Source organism: Hyperolius riggenbachi, chromosome 8, assembly GCF_040937935.1.
Source record: "Hyperolius riggenbachi isolate aHypRig1 chromosome 8, aHypRig1.pri, whole genome shotgun sequence".
In the NCBI taxonomy this organism is placed as follows: Eukaryota; Metazoa; Chordata; class Amphibia; order Anura; family Hyperoliidae; genus Hyperolius; species Hyperolius riggenbachi.
The window spans coordinates 72,853,375-72,871,880 of NC_090653.1; the positions used below are offsets into that span (position 1 = coordinate 72,853,375).

At 43.4% G+C, this 18,506-nt stretch overlaps 1 protein-coding gene across 1 annotated transcript in view; it reads left to right on the top strand.

Moving 5' to 3' along the window:
- The window catches only part of LOC137528918 (cytochrome P450 2H2-like), a 103,041-nt gene that overhangs the window by 46,116 nt on the left and 38,419 nt on the right, over positions 1 to 18,506 (top strand). The window contains exons 6-7 of the mRNA XM_068250682.1: positions 3,884 to 4,025; positions 13,588 to 13,775. Of these exons, the coding sequence (XP_068106783.1) occupies positions 3,884 to 4,025; positions 13,588 to 13,775 (330 nt within the window). The remainder of the gene's footprint in view (positions 1 to 3,883; positions 4,026 to 13,587; positions 13,776 to 18,506) is intronic.

Genomic DNA, 18,506 nt, shown 5'->3' on the forward strand with positions numbered 1-18,506 from the left:
GCACTTGACACTTTGCACGTGGCACTTTGCACTTGGCACTTTGCACTTTGCACGTGGCACTTTGCACTTTGCATGCGGCACTTTGCACGTGGCACTTTGCACGTGCCACATGCAAAGTGCCCCGTGCCAAATGCAAAGTGTCACGTGCCAAGTGCCACATGCCAATTGCATGTGCCAGGTTACACGTGCCAACTGCCAAGGGCCACGTGCCGAGTGCCATGTGCCGAGTGACAGTCAGACAGCAGAGGAGAAGACACTAACTGTCACACTGGCACTGCTCAGCAGCACAGCTGTTTTGTAGTAAACTAACACAGTAGTACTACTACTCTAACAACTAGCACTGACTGCAGTACTACAGTACTAACTACACAATAACACAGTAATCCTATTCCCTAATCCCTAACCTATACTGTAGATTGCTAAGGATAATAGCTAGCCAGCAGGCAGCACCTGGCCTGGTCTGTGCACAGCTCACACACAGACACATAGCAGCTGCAGCAGCCCTGCAGCATACACTCTGACTGTCACACAATGAAATCAAGCTAATTAACAAAACAACAATAGTGTAGTGATAGTGAAGGAGTTAATCACTGAACAGCTTTAGGTTTATCCCTGTGTACAGCCCTTGCTAGGCCAGCAGCACTGGGGCATGTCTCTCAGTGAGCATTCACAAGCAAGGACAATATTTCTCATAATGGCAGCCCTCCTTATTGTACAGGGGGGCCTGGCCAGGATTTTTTTCTGTGATTGGGTGCCAGGGCTTAGGCTGGGAGGCCTCTGATTGGCTCAATGAGTTCAGATGGGGCTGGCTAGGGTTCCCTTCTGTGATTGGTTGCTAGGGCTTCTGCTGGGAGCCCTCTGATTGGCTCAATGACGTCATCTCCTTAGTTACAGTATTCGGATCCGGATATCCGCGGATATCCGTGTATGCGACCAAATATCTGCGGATTGCTATCCAGATTTGGGCCCAGGTATCCAGAACCAGAATCCGGTTGGATAGCTGAAAAAAGGTCGGATATCTGGGTTACCTGGAAATCCAGAATCTGGATGAGCAGCACTGATTATAATTACACTTTGAGTGTTATTTACTAAAATGAATACAGCAAGACCTTGAAAAATAGAAACAAGGTAACACTGGAAGCTGCTAAGATTAGATTATGGATACCAAGATTTAGAGCAGAAAGTATTACTCACAAAACAAGGTTTCTGCATAGACATCCACTAACAAGACAAGTGGAGATTTTCTTTCCATTTCATTTGGGTGGTGGGTTCAGCAATTGTCCCAATAGCAGTTACTCTCCAGGTTCATTTTTCAGAAAACTGTGCTTAACGTGAACCCTTCTACTCATAAAAATTACTCTTTTTTAGACATGCCACAGTTTTATTCTGTGTTTAAAAACATAAAAGTAGATGTAATGTTTTGTTGTCTCTGCTCAATGACACGGTCTTTCCATATCCCAGAGCTAATACATATGAACTACTGACTTTTTTAATCTATACCTTGCACTCAGAAGTTATACTCTTCCAGGATAGTGTTTTATGGCTGAAATTCCTTATCAGTGAGAGGTACGCTAAAGTTCAACTAGGTCCCAACTGGAAAAAAACTGTCACTTGCGTACCTAAATGTTAACTCTATCAGGCAGAAAAAAAGGAACACAGCCTAGTTATTTAAATGCTTGGTTCTGTATATACAAATCTCATCATGTCACATGTCTCCTCAGGTACACATTAGGGTACATTTGGAGTCTACATATATTTGCAATGAATTCTTTAAACATCTCTTCATAAACCTGTAACATATTTTATACTGATTAAAAATGTGGCATATCATTAACCACTTCAGCGCCCTTGCTACGTATATCTACACCCCGTATACTTCACTTCAGACTCAGGGGAGTAGATATGCATACTGTTTACTTACTGCCACCGCTCATGATTGTCGCATCTCTCTCATTCGCAATCACCGCAATCCTGTCCCTCCATAATTGAGGAATGAGAAACAGCTGTTCTCAAACCTGATCACTGTGCCTGTGATGAATCAGAGCTTCCGTGCAGCAGCGCAGGATCTGATAAAAAAAAAACAACTGATGTACACTTTGTTCCATCTTCTACTTATAGAACATGGAGTTAGTGTAGCACCATCTTGTGGCCAAAAATTAAAACTACACCCAAATACAAGATTACACTTTCACATAGAAAAATTAAATACATTTATAATATTTTTTATCTCTTTCCACCCCTACCCCATAGTTACCAAAATAAAACACTTGTTAAAAAAAAAACATAAAAAAACTACATCATTAAAAAAAAAACATAAAAAGTTACCTTAGGGTCTTTTTTTAATATGTATCATGCAATGAAGGTATATTACTGTTTCTTTGTAAATAAAGGCATGTAAGTATTGTTCTAGTAAAAAAAAAAATACTAAACGCAAAAAATACACCTTTATTTCCGAATAAAATATTATTGTCAAACATTGTACTAGGAACACAATTTAAATGTTTTAATAACCAGGACAAATGGGTACATAAAATGTGTCATGTTTTATCATCAATTGCACATTTTAGTTTTAAACTACAATGGCTGAAAGCTGAGAAATGGGGAATTTCTTAATTTTTTTCTTCTTTTTGCTTGCAAAATGCATATAAAATGAAATCACTCTTGCCAAAAATACTGCCCAAAGAAAGCCTAGTTTGTTCTGCAAAAATTAATTTCAGTGTGATATGTAGTGATAATGATATTGGCAAATTAATTTGAGGAGTGTGATGTGAAATTGCTCAGGTTTTGAAGGGGGGAAAAAACAATGGTACTGAAGTGGTTAAATACATCTACTTGGTTACAGACAATAATATTGTTTTTCCAAAAACGTTCACAGATTTATTATTTTACTTTTTATGAATTACATCACATATCACGCACTCACACCATCTGCGCCACTGTTCCGTCGCTGCTGTCTCAGTGACCATAGAGCTTCCACCTCTTGGTCAGGAGCCAAATGCATTGGCTCCTAGCCCCATGATTATTGTGAGCCAATCCCAGTAATCCATGTCCTTCACAGTGACTTTGGTGAGAACAGCATCATTGTTTTGCCTTTTTAGGAAAAAAATATCAGCAAAACACACTTTATGAGATGTACCTGGTCATCCTCAGCTGTTGGGGGAACCAGACACTATTTGTTATGGGAGAGGACCCCCCCCCCAATACTTGATGTGATGATCGGCAAGTTATTGGGTGACCTGTAGTTGATATGGGGGAATGACATAGACATGCTTGTTACAGGGTAGCCATTGAGCAAGCTTGCCATGGGAAATATATTATTGTACTTAACAGTTCCAAACTTAAAGTGAGTCTGAAGTAAATTAAAAAAAAAACATACTTGCCTAAGGAGAGGGAAGGCTCTGGGTCCTATAGAGCCTTCTGGTTCCTCTCACGGTACCCGTGTTCCAGCACTGGCTCCCTCATTGCTGATGGGTCAGAGACTGCTCTCTGCTGCTCCTGGAGGCTTCAGAAGTCTTCTGGTGCACTCGGGCTCGCTCCGTACTGCACATGCGCGAGCACACTGTCTCTTGCATTTGCACATGCTCAGTAAGTAGTTGCCCATCTTCCAGTGCATTTGGGCTCCCAAAGACTTCCAAAAACTTCTGCGGTGGGAGATTTAAATGGGGGATCAAGCACTGGAATGCAGGGACTGTGAGAGGAATGGGAAGGCTCATTAGGACTCAGAGTCTTTCCTCTCTTAAGTAAGTATCTTTTTTTTTTTTATTCACTTCAGATTCACTTTAAGAGGGTCAAATGTTAATGGTTTGGAGTATATAAGCATTTATGGGAGAAGTGGTTACCAATTTTGTACAGTGTTTAAAACGTTTATAAAAATACATTTCAGGAAAAAAAGAACCCAGAAACAGAATTCCATGAAGAGAACCTACTAGGAGTAGCAGTTGACCTATTCTTTGCCGGCACTGAAACTACAAGTATAACGCTGAGATACGGCTTCCTGGTAATGCTCAAATACCCGGACATCCAAGGTAAGGTTTATTTCTTTCCACCAGAACTCAAATGCAATAAAGTAATCCCATATTAATGTTACGCATCCAGACTGTAGGGAAGGTACAGGATGCACTTGCCAATTTCGATACTGAGGTCCTGATTTACCAGGCTTCGTTTAGTTGTTATGGTCAAGTAAAATGTGATTTCTCCTTGCCTAGGCAGTGATGCACCCATGATGTGCAGAGAACAATAGACCTCCATGGCTCCCTTCATACTAGAGCCAATAGCAGCTCTGTTTAAATGAATATATATTCAAGTACATGCTTACATCTTTCCCTATTAATCAATAGGCATCTCATTTCTATGGCCGCAGATGGCTGCATAATTTATTTAAAAAAAATAAAAATTGCCTGTGGCCAAGTAGAGTCATATCTAGGGCTTTTTTACACACCTTTTTTAATCCATTAATCTACCATGCATTCTGGGTGACTGGGATACTGGAATCAGTGATCATGAGGCTCCCTTCCAACCAATTCCAGTTTAAAATTCAGATCCATAATCCATGTCTGTTTTATAAAAGTTGCAACTTCCTTTCTTCAACTGTGTTCTTATTTTCTTCTGTATCTTATGGCTTAATTAGAGAATTGCCACTCACCATCTTCATCTGTTGTTTTCCATGAACACTGTCTGGAAGCCCAGCCATTGGCAATGTGCTTATTATTATGCACTAGCTGATGACTCGGCGTTGCCCGGGTATGTATTTGGCTGCTGTTGGTTCTGCCCACTTCTTCTAAGCCTAACACACAAACACTTTATGACCAAGTTTGTGAGCTTTGGGGTCCTTGGCATCAATAATTTGTATTTTTCCAGTGAAATGAAACCAATCTGATAGGCTGTTTGTGGCTCTATCCCTTTTTCTGAATTTGAACCCCAGTGACCCAATGACCAACTGTACCAGGTTTGAGGCTTGTGCCATTAACAGTGCAAGAATGGCAGCAATTTAAATATTCCCCTTGATAATCAATAGGTGAATTTTGATTGGCTGTTGTAGGCTCCACCCACTTTCCTGAATATTATTCCCAGTCATCCAGTGACCAAATGTGTCTGAGAACCCTGCCAATAACAGAATGGCTGAAATCAATCTAACAAATCTGATTGGCTGTTTGTGGCACCACCCCCTTTAGTGAATTTGGTCCCCAGTCACCCAATAACTGACTGTATAAGGTTGAGGCCTCTTCCATTAAGAGTGTAAGAATGGTAGCAATGTAAATATCCCCAATAAAAAACAATAGGTTTGATTGGCACTTGTAGGCTCCACCCATTTTTCTGAATATTAACCCCAGTCACCAAGTGGCCAACTGTGTAGGGGGTTTCTCCAAGATGATCCGGCACAGCTCTTTTAATCAGAAAATTATTTTATTGGATCATGAAAGTACAAACATTAAAGCTGCATAGTGGCTACGGTCCACCGTTTCGGACCATCACAGTCCTTGTTCACGCCACACAGCCAAATGAACAACTGCAAGCATGCTCCTTATATAGTCAAAGCTATGACATGGCAACCAATCAGAGAAACCTATGCAAATGACTGGACCTGATGGGGAACTACAGGGCTTGTCCACAAAGGGTACCACCCTCCCACTCCATTGGTCAAACATTTTGAAATGCATGATGTCATTGCAGCAACATAAACATGTAAATAGAAACGTTTCTAACTCTGATCTATTGCACCTACTAAACATCTAAAATGATCCAGGGAGGAATCCAGGGCATCATGATGCAGAGGGCATGGGCATGGATGTGTCATACACAGTGTAAAACTGTAAATAAAAGTACTCCGAGCGTTGCCCGCCATCGCCATGGCAACCACCGTCACATGACAACCAATGCGGAAAGACGTGCGCAAAGACGCCTCTACAGGCGTCCTATTGCCGTCACGATGCGGAAAAACATACACATAGTACACGTATAAAAATACGGAACTGACACAGACAAAAATACGCATGCCCAATGCTATCAATGGGTGACCTGGATTCAACCCATAAAATAACACCCCTAGTTCTATCATGCATAGTAAAAAAGTTCAAAAGAACCTATGATACAAAAATGACAATGAGGAAAGGACCCAAAGGACACCCCCCACCCCAAAACGACAGACCCAGAGCCATAGGACATCTACCATACAAAATTTAAATTGTATTCCTTATTTAATCCTCCACAACCAATAGTCCCCAATTCCCTAATCCAACGCGCCTCTCTTTTTAACAGTTCTCTACCCCTATCACCCATAAACCCACGGGGCACCCCATCAATTACTTGAACTCTAAGCTGACTGACATCATGTCTAAATTGAACAAAAAGCTCTGAAACTGCATGTTCCAAGCTTCTACCCCTGATATTGGATTTGTGTTTAGAAACACGATCTTTGAGCTCCTGCGTGGTTTTTCCCACGTAGCAGCTGCCACATGGACATTTAAGCATATAAACAACAAAGCGTGAACAACAAGAAAAGCGACCTCTAATCGCATATCTTTTACCAGAAGAGGGGTGAGAAAAAACATCACCTCTAATAATGCTATGGCACATGTGGCAGCTGAGACAAGGGAAAGTACCACATACACGAGGCACCTGTATATTGGACCCACGATTAGGTTCGGAGTGAACAAGCCTGGATCTTAACGAGGGGGCCCTTCTGTAGGAAAATAAAGGAGGCTGCTGGAATTCAGGAACATGTGGGAGGGAATCTTTAAGGGTGCGCCAATGTTTAGTAACAATACGTTGCACCTCATCACTGATAGTGTTAAAAGTAGAGACGAATGCTATTCGTCCCTCATTCCTACCCCTATTACCCAATTTGTTTTTTCTCTTTTGGTATCTCATTAGTGTATCAGAGGGATAACCTCTGGACTGGAATTTCCTGTCCATCTCAACTAGTCTCCTTTCCCTCAATTGAGTGTCACCAACAATTTTCGACACCCGATCATACTGGCTATTAGGAATGCTCACCACTTGATGACGTGGATGGAAGCTATCAAAATGGAGCACCAAATTCCTGTCCGTACTTTTAACGAACAGGTCCGTGCTAAGCTTCCCATCCTTTTTGAAGACACACGTATCCAAAAAGGACACTTTCTCCCGGTCCGCGTTAACCACCAAACGGATATATCTGCATTTGCTATGTAAATTATCAACGAACGCTGTTAGGGTCGAACGTGGCCTCGCCCACAAACAAAAAATGTCATCGATGTACCGCCACCATCCTCTGGCGTACATCGTGAACAGTGGGTCATGGTAAACAAAGGCCTCCTCCCAGAGACCCATAAAAAGATTGGCATAAGAAGGGGCCACGTTCGACCCCATGGCGGTACAGCGTCGCTGCAGAAAAAATCGACCCTCAAATGAAAAATAATTCTCCCGCAAAATCAAATTCAAAAGCGCTATCAAAAAACCACGCTGTTGGTGATCATAGTCGGACCGGGTAAACAAATAGTGGTCTACAGCCTCTACACCGCCATCATGTGGGATGGCGGTGTAGAGGCTCTCGATATCAATGGTGACTAGCAACAACTCCCCCTCTACCTGCTCTAAAGAGGCAAGCTTGTTCAGGAAATCTCCTGTGTCCTTAATATAGGAGTCTAACTGTGTAACATATGGTTGTAGCACTTTATCTAAAAATTGTGCCGCGGTAGTGAACACAGAGTCAACGGCGGCAACACTAGGTCGTCCGGGGGGGCGGTGGAGGTCGTTATGTATTTTCGTCAATGTATAGAATAGAGGGACTACAGGATGTTCTTTAATCAAAAACTGTTTTAAGTCCTCTTCCACAATACGTCGGCCGACAGCATTATCGACAAGTCCCTTAAGTTTCTGTTGTACTCGATATGTGGGATCACAAGGCAGTTCTTCATATACATCTCCATTGGCTAACTGCGCGTATATCTCCTCCACATAATAGGCCGTATTAAGGACCACCACCGCCCCTCCTTTGTCAGCTGGACGAATTGTAATGTCCTTCCGTTCTTGAAGACTAATAATTGCTGAACGTTCCTTACTAGTTAGATTGGACACAGTTCTCCGTTGGCCATTTTTACACTCTGCCTCAATAATGGGGGGACGTGAGACCCCCAGAACATATCATCCCAGGTAGTAAGGCATACCAAGTTTCGCTTAAGTGATCGCGGCCAGTGGTGGGCTAAAATTTTGCTTCTGTGAAATTTTGCATCATTCATAATTATGCATTGTAATCGTAATGCAAAATTTCAGAGAAAATGGTAATTAATTTTATATGTAATAGTAATATTTTATAATTTTGTGTAGATTTTCGCATAATGTTCGTGAAATTTTGCATAATTTTGTGCCGATTTTAGCGGTTAATAGAAAATCCCCATAAATGCTATTGCTACCAAAATTGCTCATATGTTAAGCAGAATAGTGGGTACAAGTCATAAAAAGATTATTTTTCAAAAAAGACTTTTAAACTGTAATTTTTCTAAGTTTAAAACCTTTTTTTGCATATTTAAAATCGATTTTTTCAAAAACTTCAAGGTCTTTAACCACCCTGGTGTTACAATTATTGCGGCTATGCGGCCACAGGTGGCTTTTTTTAAATAAAAAATGTAATTTTTAGTGTAGCTAGCACTAGGCTAGCTACACTCTGCCCCCAAGTACCCCGGCACTGTGTCCCCCCTCCGCTTGCCGCCGCAGATATTTACCTGGCTGAGATCCAACGATGGCCGAGACCTCGGCCATAGCATCAGGCGTTGCTATGGCGACGCAAACAATCCAAATAGGAGTACAGGTAATATAAACTACAAACTATGTCCCAACAGGGGACCTGACCTATATGTACAATTTTTTTTTTTCATTTGTAACGTAGAGAAGTCACTTTAGTCGGTCAGCTGGGTATGTATTGTTATGCACCAGTGATCAACAGGTCTCTGAATCAGTATACATACACAAGTGGTGACCTAAAGCATATTTGTCATAGAGGTCAGTCTCACATCAATCATTAAATATACAGTGGCTTGCAAAAGTATTCGGCCCCCTTGAAGTTTTCCACACTTTGTCACATTACTGCCACAAACATGAATCAATTTTATTGGAATTCCACGTGAAAGACCAATACAAAGTGGTGTACACGTGAGAAGTGGAACGGAAATCATACATGATTCAAACAGTTTTTACAAATAAATAACTGCAAAGTGGTGTGTGCATAATTATTCAGCCCCCTTTGGTCTGAGTGCAGTCAGTTGCCCATAGACATTACCTGATGAGTGCTAATGACTAGATAGAGTGCACCTGTGTGTAATCTAATGTCAGTACAAATACAGCTGCTCTGTGACGGCCTCAGAGGTTGTCTAAGAGAATATTGGGAGCAACAACACCATGAAGTCCAAAGAACACACCAGACAGGTCAGGGATAAAGTCATTGAGAAATTTGAAGCAGGCTTAGGCTACAAAAAGATTTCCAAAGCCTTGAACATCCCACGGAGCACTGTTCAAGCGATCATTCAGAAATGGAAGGAGTATGGCACAACTGTAAACCTACCAAGACAAGGCGGTCCACCTAAACTCACAGGCCGAACAAGGAGAGCGCTGATTAGAAATGCAGTCAAGAGGCCCATGGTGACTCTGGACGAGATGCAGAGATCTACAACTCAGGTGGGGGAATCTATCCATCGGACAACTATTAGTCATGCACAGCACAAAGTTGGCCTTTATGGAAGAGTGGCAAGAAGAAAGCCATTTTAACAGAAAAGGATAAGAAGTCCTGTTTGCAGTTTGCCACAAGCCATGTGGGTGACACAGCAAACATGTGGAAGAAGGTGCTCTGGTCAAATGAGACCAAAATTGAACTTTTTGGCCAAAATGCAAAACGCTATGTGTGGCGGAAAACTAACATTGCACATCACTCTGAACACACCATCCCCACTGTCAAATATGGTGGTGGCAGCATCATGCTCTGGGGCTGCTTCTCTTCAGCAGGGACAGGGAAGCTGGTCAGAGTTGATGGGAACATGGATGGAGCCAAATACAGGGCAATCTTGGAAGAAAGCCTCTTGGAGTCTGCAAAAGACTTGAGACTGGGGTGGAGGTTCACCTTCCAGCAGGACAACGACCCTAAACATAAAGCCAGGGCAACAATGGAATGGTTTAAAACAAAGCATATCCATGTGTTAGAATGGCCCAGTCAAAGTCCAGATCTAAATCCAATTGAGAATCTGTGGCAAGATCTGAAAACTGCTGTTCACAAACGCTGTCCATTTAATATGACTGAGCTGGAGCTGTTTTGCAAAGAAGAATGGGCAAGGATTTCAGTCTCTAGATGTGCAAAGCTGGTAGAGACATACCCTAAAAGACTGGCAGCTGTAATTGCAGCAAAAGGTGGCTCTGCAAAATATTGACTCAGGGGGCTGAATAATTATGCACACCCCACTTTGCAGTTATTTATTTTAAAAAAATGTTTTGAATCATGTATGATTTTCGATCCACTTCTCACATGTACATCACTTTGTATTGGTGTTTCATGTGGAATTCCAATAAAATTGATTCATGTTTGTGGCAGTAATGTGACAAAAAGTGGAAAACTTCAAGGGGGCTGAATACTTTTGCAAGCCACTCTATATATACATTTCAATTTAAAAGATGCCCTGCTATGTAATGAGAGGTCTTTGCTAATCCCCCCCAGGCGGCCCAAAAGCAGTCAACAAATACTGGGGTGTAGCTATTTACATCACAGCAGGATACTAGTAAAACTGCAAATGCAGGCATCTGGCATATAAGAGTACGGTTTGTATATCTATAGTGAATGATTGGTACAGGGCTCCCATCACTCACAATCAATCCAAGGTACTCCTACATAGTAGTATGTTGCCATAAACTGCCTTCACAGAAGGTATAAAGCTGAGGTATAAATGGGTGATAATATTTACATTATTAACAGTGCGGGTGTCATTCAACTAGGACTAGTTTCACTCTATGACAAGAGTTTTGTCAAGAAATAGAACACACAGGGCCATATGCAATTCACTTTTTCACCTGACTTTTCTCCTAGGTGATATTTTTAAACTTGTCAATAAATTGCCTTTTAAGCCACCAGAAAGCAACAAAATACTCAAAATAATTTTGATAGTACTATTTCACCAACTTTTTAGTACTTTTTTTGTTGAAAAGTACTGAAAAGTTATTTTAAATCGGAGATGAAAAATTATGTCCTGGGAGAAAAGTCGGGTGAAAAAGTGAATTGCATATGGGCCACAGTGTATAAATCATAAAAATTATCCCCCCACCAATAGAGATTCCCCCAGCAATATAGCCCAGGACAGAGCTCTGAGATAAGATAAGGCTATGGAGACAGCCCATATTTTGGTAGAGTACAGGCTTCTGTCATACATTTTTGGCAGAATATTTTGTAATTTAATAGGTTATTAATTTGTAGATCTGGAGGAAGGGCAATTGATAAATCCAAATTGGATGGCTACCATAGATACTTCCTTTTAAAAAATATCAGTTGCCTGGCAACATAGCTAATCTTTCTGGTTGCAGTAGTGTCTGAATCACACACCTGAAACAAACATGTGGATAATCCAGTAACACTTCAGTCAAAAACATTGACCTGCATGCTTGTTCACGTTCTGTGATTAAAAATATTAGCAGCAGAGGATCCACAGAACAGCCATTCAACTTAACTCAACTGTTTATATGGTAATGAAGATGGCAGCGAGTGTTTCTTGCAAATTTTCGCAAAGTAATTTTCACATCAAAAATGCTATTTTCAATGTCAAGAAAATATTTGCGAAAACAGCTTGTATTTTCGCGTTTCTGCATTTTCTCTGAAAAAATGAAAGATCGCTATTTTACCATGAAAAAACGTGGAAAACAATATTTTTACCGCAAACATTTTTACTGCAAAAGCTTGTTAAAAGTTGAAAAATAACGAAACTTATTTTTGACAGCATTTTTGCTTGAAGATCAAAACTAACATTATTTTCTCAAAAATTTATGCAAAAAGAATATTTGCATTTCTGCTCATCACTGTTGGCAGCCTCCATATTCTTCTCACTTCATGTACCCTTTGAAGAACACCTGCCACAATGTGAAATCTTACTTTTTTCGCCCCTTATTGCCAGTTTTAGTCCTGAAACCTATTGGAATTTTAATTTTTTTTTTAGTTCACAGATGTCGCACACGGTTCGCCTGCGAACAGTTCCAGGCGAACTTTGGGGGTTTGCGTTCGCCTGCATCAGGCGAACTTTTGCGGAAGTTCGATTCACCCCATAATGCTCTATTGAGCAAAACTTTGACCCTCCATATCACTGTCAGCAGACACATTATTGCCAAACACACTGGTCTCACTGCTGTAAGCCCACCCACCCTCTCTCCTCCAAGCAAGGTCCTTTATACCATTTGACTCAGTTGTCTGCCTACACTTATTAGTTATGGGACAGCTGCTACACACTCTGCTAGGGAGATTTTAATTAGCCTCTTGTGGGTCTCCTCCCTCCTCCCACCTCCCCTTCTACCTATTCCCTCCTCCCTCCTACCGGAGGGAGGAGGGTCTCTTCTGCCAGGGAATTATACTATTTTAAAAACCAGTATACATCATACCATGGCTGGGAATCGAACCCAGCTCTCACTGTGTGGTGGGCAAGTCACCCTAACCACTACAGTAGTAAGTGAAGCAGGCCTAAAAATTACCATTTATGCTCAATGCAATAGAAACAGGTTGCTTACAGGGAACCTTAACTGAGAGTGATATGGATGTTTCCTGTAAACAATACCAGTTGCCTGGCAGTCCAGCTGATCTTTGTGACTGCAATAGTGGCTGAATCACACCCTGAAACAAGCATGCAATTAATCCAGTCTGACTTCAGTCAGAGCACCTGATTTGCATGCTTGTTCAGGGGCTGTGGCTAAAAGTATTAGAGACACAGGATCGGCAGGAGATTCAGGCAACTGGTATTATTTTAAAAGGAAATATCCATATCCTTCTCCGTTTAGGTTCCCTTTAAGGATTTGTAGCATAAAAGCCAACTCACATTGGCTGGGATTTGAACCTGGGTCTCACTGTGTGGTGGGCATGCACCCTAACCACTGTACCAACTGAAGCTGGCCTAAAAATTACCATTTATGCTCAATACAAGAGAAAAAGTAGGAGGGAGGTGGGAGGAGGGAGGTGGGAGGAGACCCACAAGAGGCTAATTAAAATCTCCCTAGCAGAGTGTGTAGCAGCTGTCCCATAACTAATTAGTGTAGGCAGACAACTAAGTCAAATGGTATAAGGACCTTGCTTGGAGGAGGGAGGGAGGGCGGGTCCTCCAGCAGTGATGTGTATTTCACTCAATCAGGTGTGCCTCCAGGTATTAGAGCTCTTGAAACATGTTTTCTATCATTTTTCTAGCCAGTAGAATTTTTGAAAATTTTCAGAGTTCGCCTCCCCATTGAAGTCTATTGCGGTTCGTGAACTTTTTCGCGAACCGAACCTTTCGCGGAGGTTCGCGAACAGGGTTCGCAAACCGAAAATTGGAGGTTCGCGACATCTCTACTAATAAGGTAATTCACAACATTTTACCTTGTTTGTTTTATTTTTGTACACTCTAGAGAGGATCCACAAAGAGATCGACAGTGTTATTGGCAGAGATCGTTGTCCATCAGTGGAAGATAGGAGTAAGATGCCGTACACAGATGCCGTCATCCATGAGATCCAGAGGTTTGCGGATATTGTACCATTGGGGGTAGCCCATGCAGCCAGCACTGATACAACATTCAGAGGATATCACATTCCCAAGGTGCTTGTCTTAAAAATTCTGAGATTCTTCAAAATGCACCCGTTTGCCAATGTCTCCATCTTGCTGTCTACTAGCTGATTTAACCAGGCCTAACAAAGCATAAATGATGATTGTACACATGCAATCTATTTACTTTAAGTGATATATCGTTATGGTGAATCCTTCCATTTCCTTGCTGGCTCACTACATAAGGCTAGTGTTGGGCGAACACCTGGATGTTCGGGTTCGGGCCGAACAGGCCGAACATGGGCCAGATGTTCGGCATGTTCGGCCCGAACGCCGAACTCAATGGGAGTCAATGGGACCCCCGAACATGCCCATTTTGGGGGCCCCATGGGGTCGCAGGCATAAGGGGGGAGCATGCCCCGGTCGCGGGGGGGGTCGGAAATTCCCCCCACCCCCTCCGCTAGCGCTCCCCCCTCTGCCCGCTTCCCCATACAAAAAGTTTGAAACAAGTTCAATAGTACCTGGGCTGGTGGCACTGGCTGGCAGTGGAGTGAGGAGGAGGAGGAGTCCGAGTAGCAGAGTGACGTTGAGGCCGGGCAGCGAGCGGTTCAGCGCTAGTACCCTTGTGGTACTTCCGCCCTTTCTCTGACCTCACGTCCTCTGCGTGATGACGCATACGAGGGTACGCGTGATGCGTACCCTCGTATGCAGAGGACGTGAGGTCAGAGAAAGGGCGGAAGTACCACAAGGGTACTAGCGCTGAACCGCCCGCTGCCCGGCCTCAACGTCACTCTGCTACTCGGACTCCTCCTCCTCCTCACTCCACTGCCAGCCAGTGCCACCAGCCCAGGTACTATTGAACTTGTTTCAAACTTTTTGTATGGGGAAGCGGGCAGAGGGGGGAGCGCTAGCGGAGGGGGTGGGGGGAATTTCCGACCCCCCCGCGATCGGGGCATGCTCCCCCCTTATGCCTGCGACCCCATGGGGGGCAGTATTCGGCCGAACAGGGCCCTGTTCGGCCGAACAGGGGCCCTGTTCGGCCATGCATTCAGTAGTTCGGCGAACCCCGAACAGTTTGGCCGAACACCACCAGGTGTTCGGCCGAACTCGAACATCACCCGAACAGGGTGATGTTCTGCAGAACCCGAACAGTGGCGAACACTGTTCGCCCAACACTACATAAGGCTCATTGACATGAACTCTTTTACTTTTAGTTGAGTGTTTCAAACTGACATTCCCTAACTCTCCATCTGGGACATACATGTCTTTGCATAAGGCTTAACTGGGACAAGCATTTCTCTCTAGCACCATTATGCCTAAATATTGTACCAAATACAGTAAGTCATCGCAATATGAGTAATAACTTAAAGAGAAACCGTAACCAAGAATTGAAATTCCTCCCAATCAGTAGCTGATACCCCCTTTTACATAAGAAATCTTTACCTTTTCTCAAACGGATCATCAGGGGGCGCTGTATGGCTGATATTGTGGTGAAACCCCTCCCAGAGTGTGATGTCAGGAGCAGAGGAGCATGGTTCTGACATCACACTGTGGGAGCCTTGTTGCATTGTGGGAAATAATAGCTGTTTACAACTGCCAAAAAAGCAAGCAGTATCTAATTCCAGTAACATCACTTGCCAGCAGTAAACATGTTACCATGTGATAAATGTCAGACTGTAAATCAGGGAGAGGAAAGATTTTACAACAAGCAAACACTGACTAAATCATGTACACATAATTATTGTAAACATGAAGCACTTTTTTATTACATTATATTCACTGGAGTTCCCCTTTAAGTGTTAATTTGCCAATAAATGCAGATAGAATGAAGTTACCTCCAAAGTTTAACACACTGTAGTAAGGTGCACTTGAAGTATGGTCCGGTGTTAGTCAAGGAGCAGAGATGCAGACATCAAACCAACAATTGTTGATATGGGTAATACCTTTAATGACTAACTGTACATGATTTATTTCAAGCTTTTGAAACTTTAAAGAGAAACTCCAACCAAGAATTGAACTTTATCCCAATCAGTAGCTGATACCCCCTTTTACATGAGAAATCTATTGCTTTTCACAAACAGACCATCAGGGGGCGCTGTATGACTGATATTGTGGTGAAACCCCTCCCACAAGAAGCTCTGAGGACCGCGGTACTTTTGACAATTTGCCACAATGTAACAAGGTTCACAGGCAGGAAATAGCTGTTTACAGCTGTCTCCAACAGCCAAAACAGCTAGCAGCAGCTACATAACCTGTCCACAGTAAAAGTGTCACCATGTAATAAATGTCAGAATGTAAATCGGGGAGACTTAATATTTTACAATGAGCAAACACTGACTAAATCATTTATACATAATTATTGTAAAAATGAAGCACTTTTTTTATTACATTATTTTCTTTGCTATTAACCTCTAAAGTCGGCGGCATACCGGATATGGTAATGCGGATTTTATGCATTTCCGCCGAATTTAGCGGTTAATAGCAAAGCCCCCGTAGGTAGTGTTGGGCGAACAGTGTTCGCCACTGTTCGGGTTCTGCAGAACATCACCCTGTTCGGGTGATGTTCGAGTTCGGCCGAACACCTGACGGTGCTCGGCCAAACCGTTCGGCCACATGGCCGAACTAAGAGCGCATGGCCGAACGTTCCCCGAACGTTCGGCTAGCGCTGTGATTGGCCGAACGGGTCACGTGGTTCGGGCCCGAACGCGCTCTGATTGGCCGAACGGTCACGTGGTTCGGGTAAATAAATACCCGAACCACGTCATATCTCCGCCATTTGTCTGTGGGTTTAGCTTTGGGTAGGCAGGCAGGGTAGTTCGCTCTCCAGCCACGCTAGCCAGGGTCCCCCCCAGTCATTGTGTGTCGCTGCTGGGAACAGTAGAACACCGCTCGCTCAGCCACACTATATATAGCATTGTTTACTGCCACTGTGTACCTCGCTCAGCCACGCTATATATATAGCATTGTGTTTTCTGACACTCTGTGTACACGGCTTAGCCTGACTAATATAGCATTGTGTGTACTGCCACTGTGCACCTCGCTCAGCCACGCTATATATAGCATTGTGTGTACTGCCACTGTGCACCTCGCTCAGCCACGCTATATATAGCATTGTGTGTACTGCCACTGTGCACCTCGCTCAGCCACGCTATATATATAGCATTGTGTTTTCTGACACTCTGTGTACACGGCTTAGCCTGACTAATATAGCATTGTGTGTACTGCCACTGTGCACCTCGCTCAGCCACGCTATATATAGCATTGTGTGTACTGCCACTGTGCACCTCGCTCAGCCACGCTATATATAGCATTGTGTGTACTGCCACTGTGCACCTCGCTCAGCCACGCTATATATAGCATTGTGTGTACTGCCACTGTGCACCTCGCTCAGCCACGCTATATATAGCATTGTGTGTACTGCCACTGTGCACCTCGCTCTGCCACGCTATATATATAGCATTGTGTTTTCTGACACTCTGTGTACACGGCTTAACCTGACTAATATAGCATTGTGTGTACTGCCACTGTGCACCTCGCTCAGCCACGCTATATATAGCATTGTGTGTACTGCCACTGTGCACCTCGCTCAGCCACGCTATATATAGCATTGTGTGTACTGCCACTGTGCACCTCGCTCAGCCACGCTATATATAGCATTGTGTGTACTGCCACTGTGCACCTCGCTCAGCCACGCTATATATATAGCATTGTGTTTTCTGACACTCTGTGTACACGGCTTAGCCTGACTAATATAGCATTGTGTGTACTGCCACTGTGCACCTCGCTCAGCCACGCTATATATAGCATTGTGTGTACTGCCACTGTGCACCTCGCTCAGCCACGCTGTATATAGCATTGTGTGTACTGCCACTGTGCACCTCACTCAGCCACGCTATATATAGCATTGTGTTTTCTGACACTCTGTGTACACGGCTTAGCCTGACTAATATAGCATTGTGTGTACTGCCACTGTGCACCTCGCTCAGCCACGCTATATATAGCATTGTGTTTACTGCCACTCTGTGTACACCGCTCAGCCAGACTATATACCGTTGTTTACTGACACTCTGTGTACACCGCTCAGCCAGACTATATACCATTGTTTACTGACACTCTGTGTACACGGCTCAGCCTGACTATAAAGCATTGTGTGTACTGCCACTGTGCACCTCGCTCAGCCACGCTATATATAGCATTGTGTTTTCTGACACTCTGTGTACACGGCTTAGCCTGACTATATAGCATTGTGTGTACTGCCACTGTGCACCTCGCTCAGCCACGCTATATATAGCATTGTGCTTTCTGACACTCTGTGTACACGGCTTAGCCTGACTAATATAGCATTGTGTGTACTGCCACTGTGCACCTCGCTCAGCCACGCTATATATAGCATTGTGTTTTCTGACACTCTGTGTACACGGCTTAGCCAGACTATATAGCATTGTGTGTACTGCCACTCTGTGTACACCGCTCAGCCAGACTATATAGCATTGTGTTTACTTCCACTCTGTGTCTGCTGGGCCTGGGAACAGTAGTACACCGCTCACCCGCCACTGTATTGCATTGTGCTCTGTGTCGCTGCTGGGAATAGTGGTACTGTATAGCATTTCTGTACTGCCACTGTACTGCTGCCAGTCAGCGTGTACTGTAAGGATAAGTGAAATGAGGAAGAAATCTGGTGAAAGAGGAAGGGGCAAGGGAAGAGGTGTTTCCCCTGACGGTTCACGTACAGGCCACAGGGGAGCACCCAAGAAAACCCACTCAATACCGCCCATGTTGTCCAGG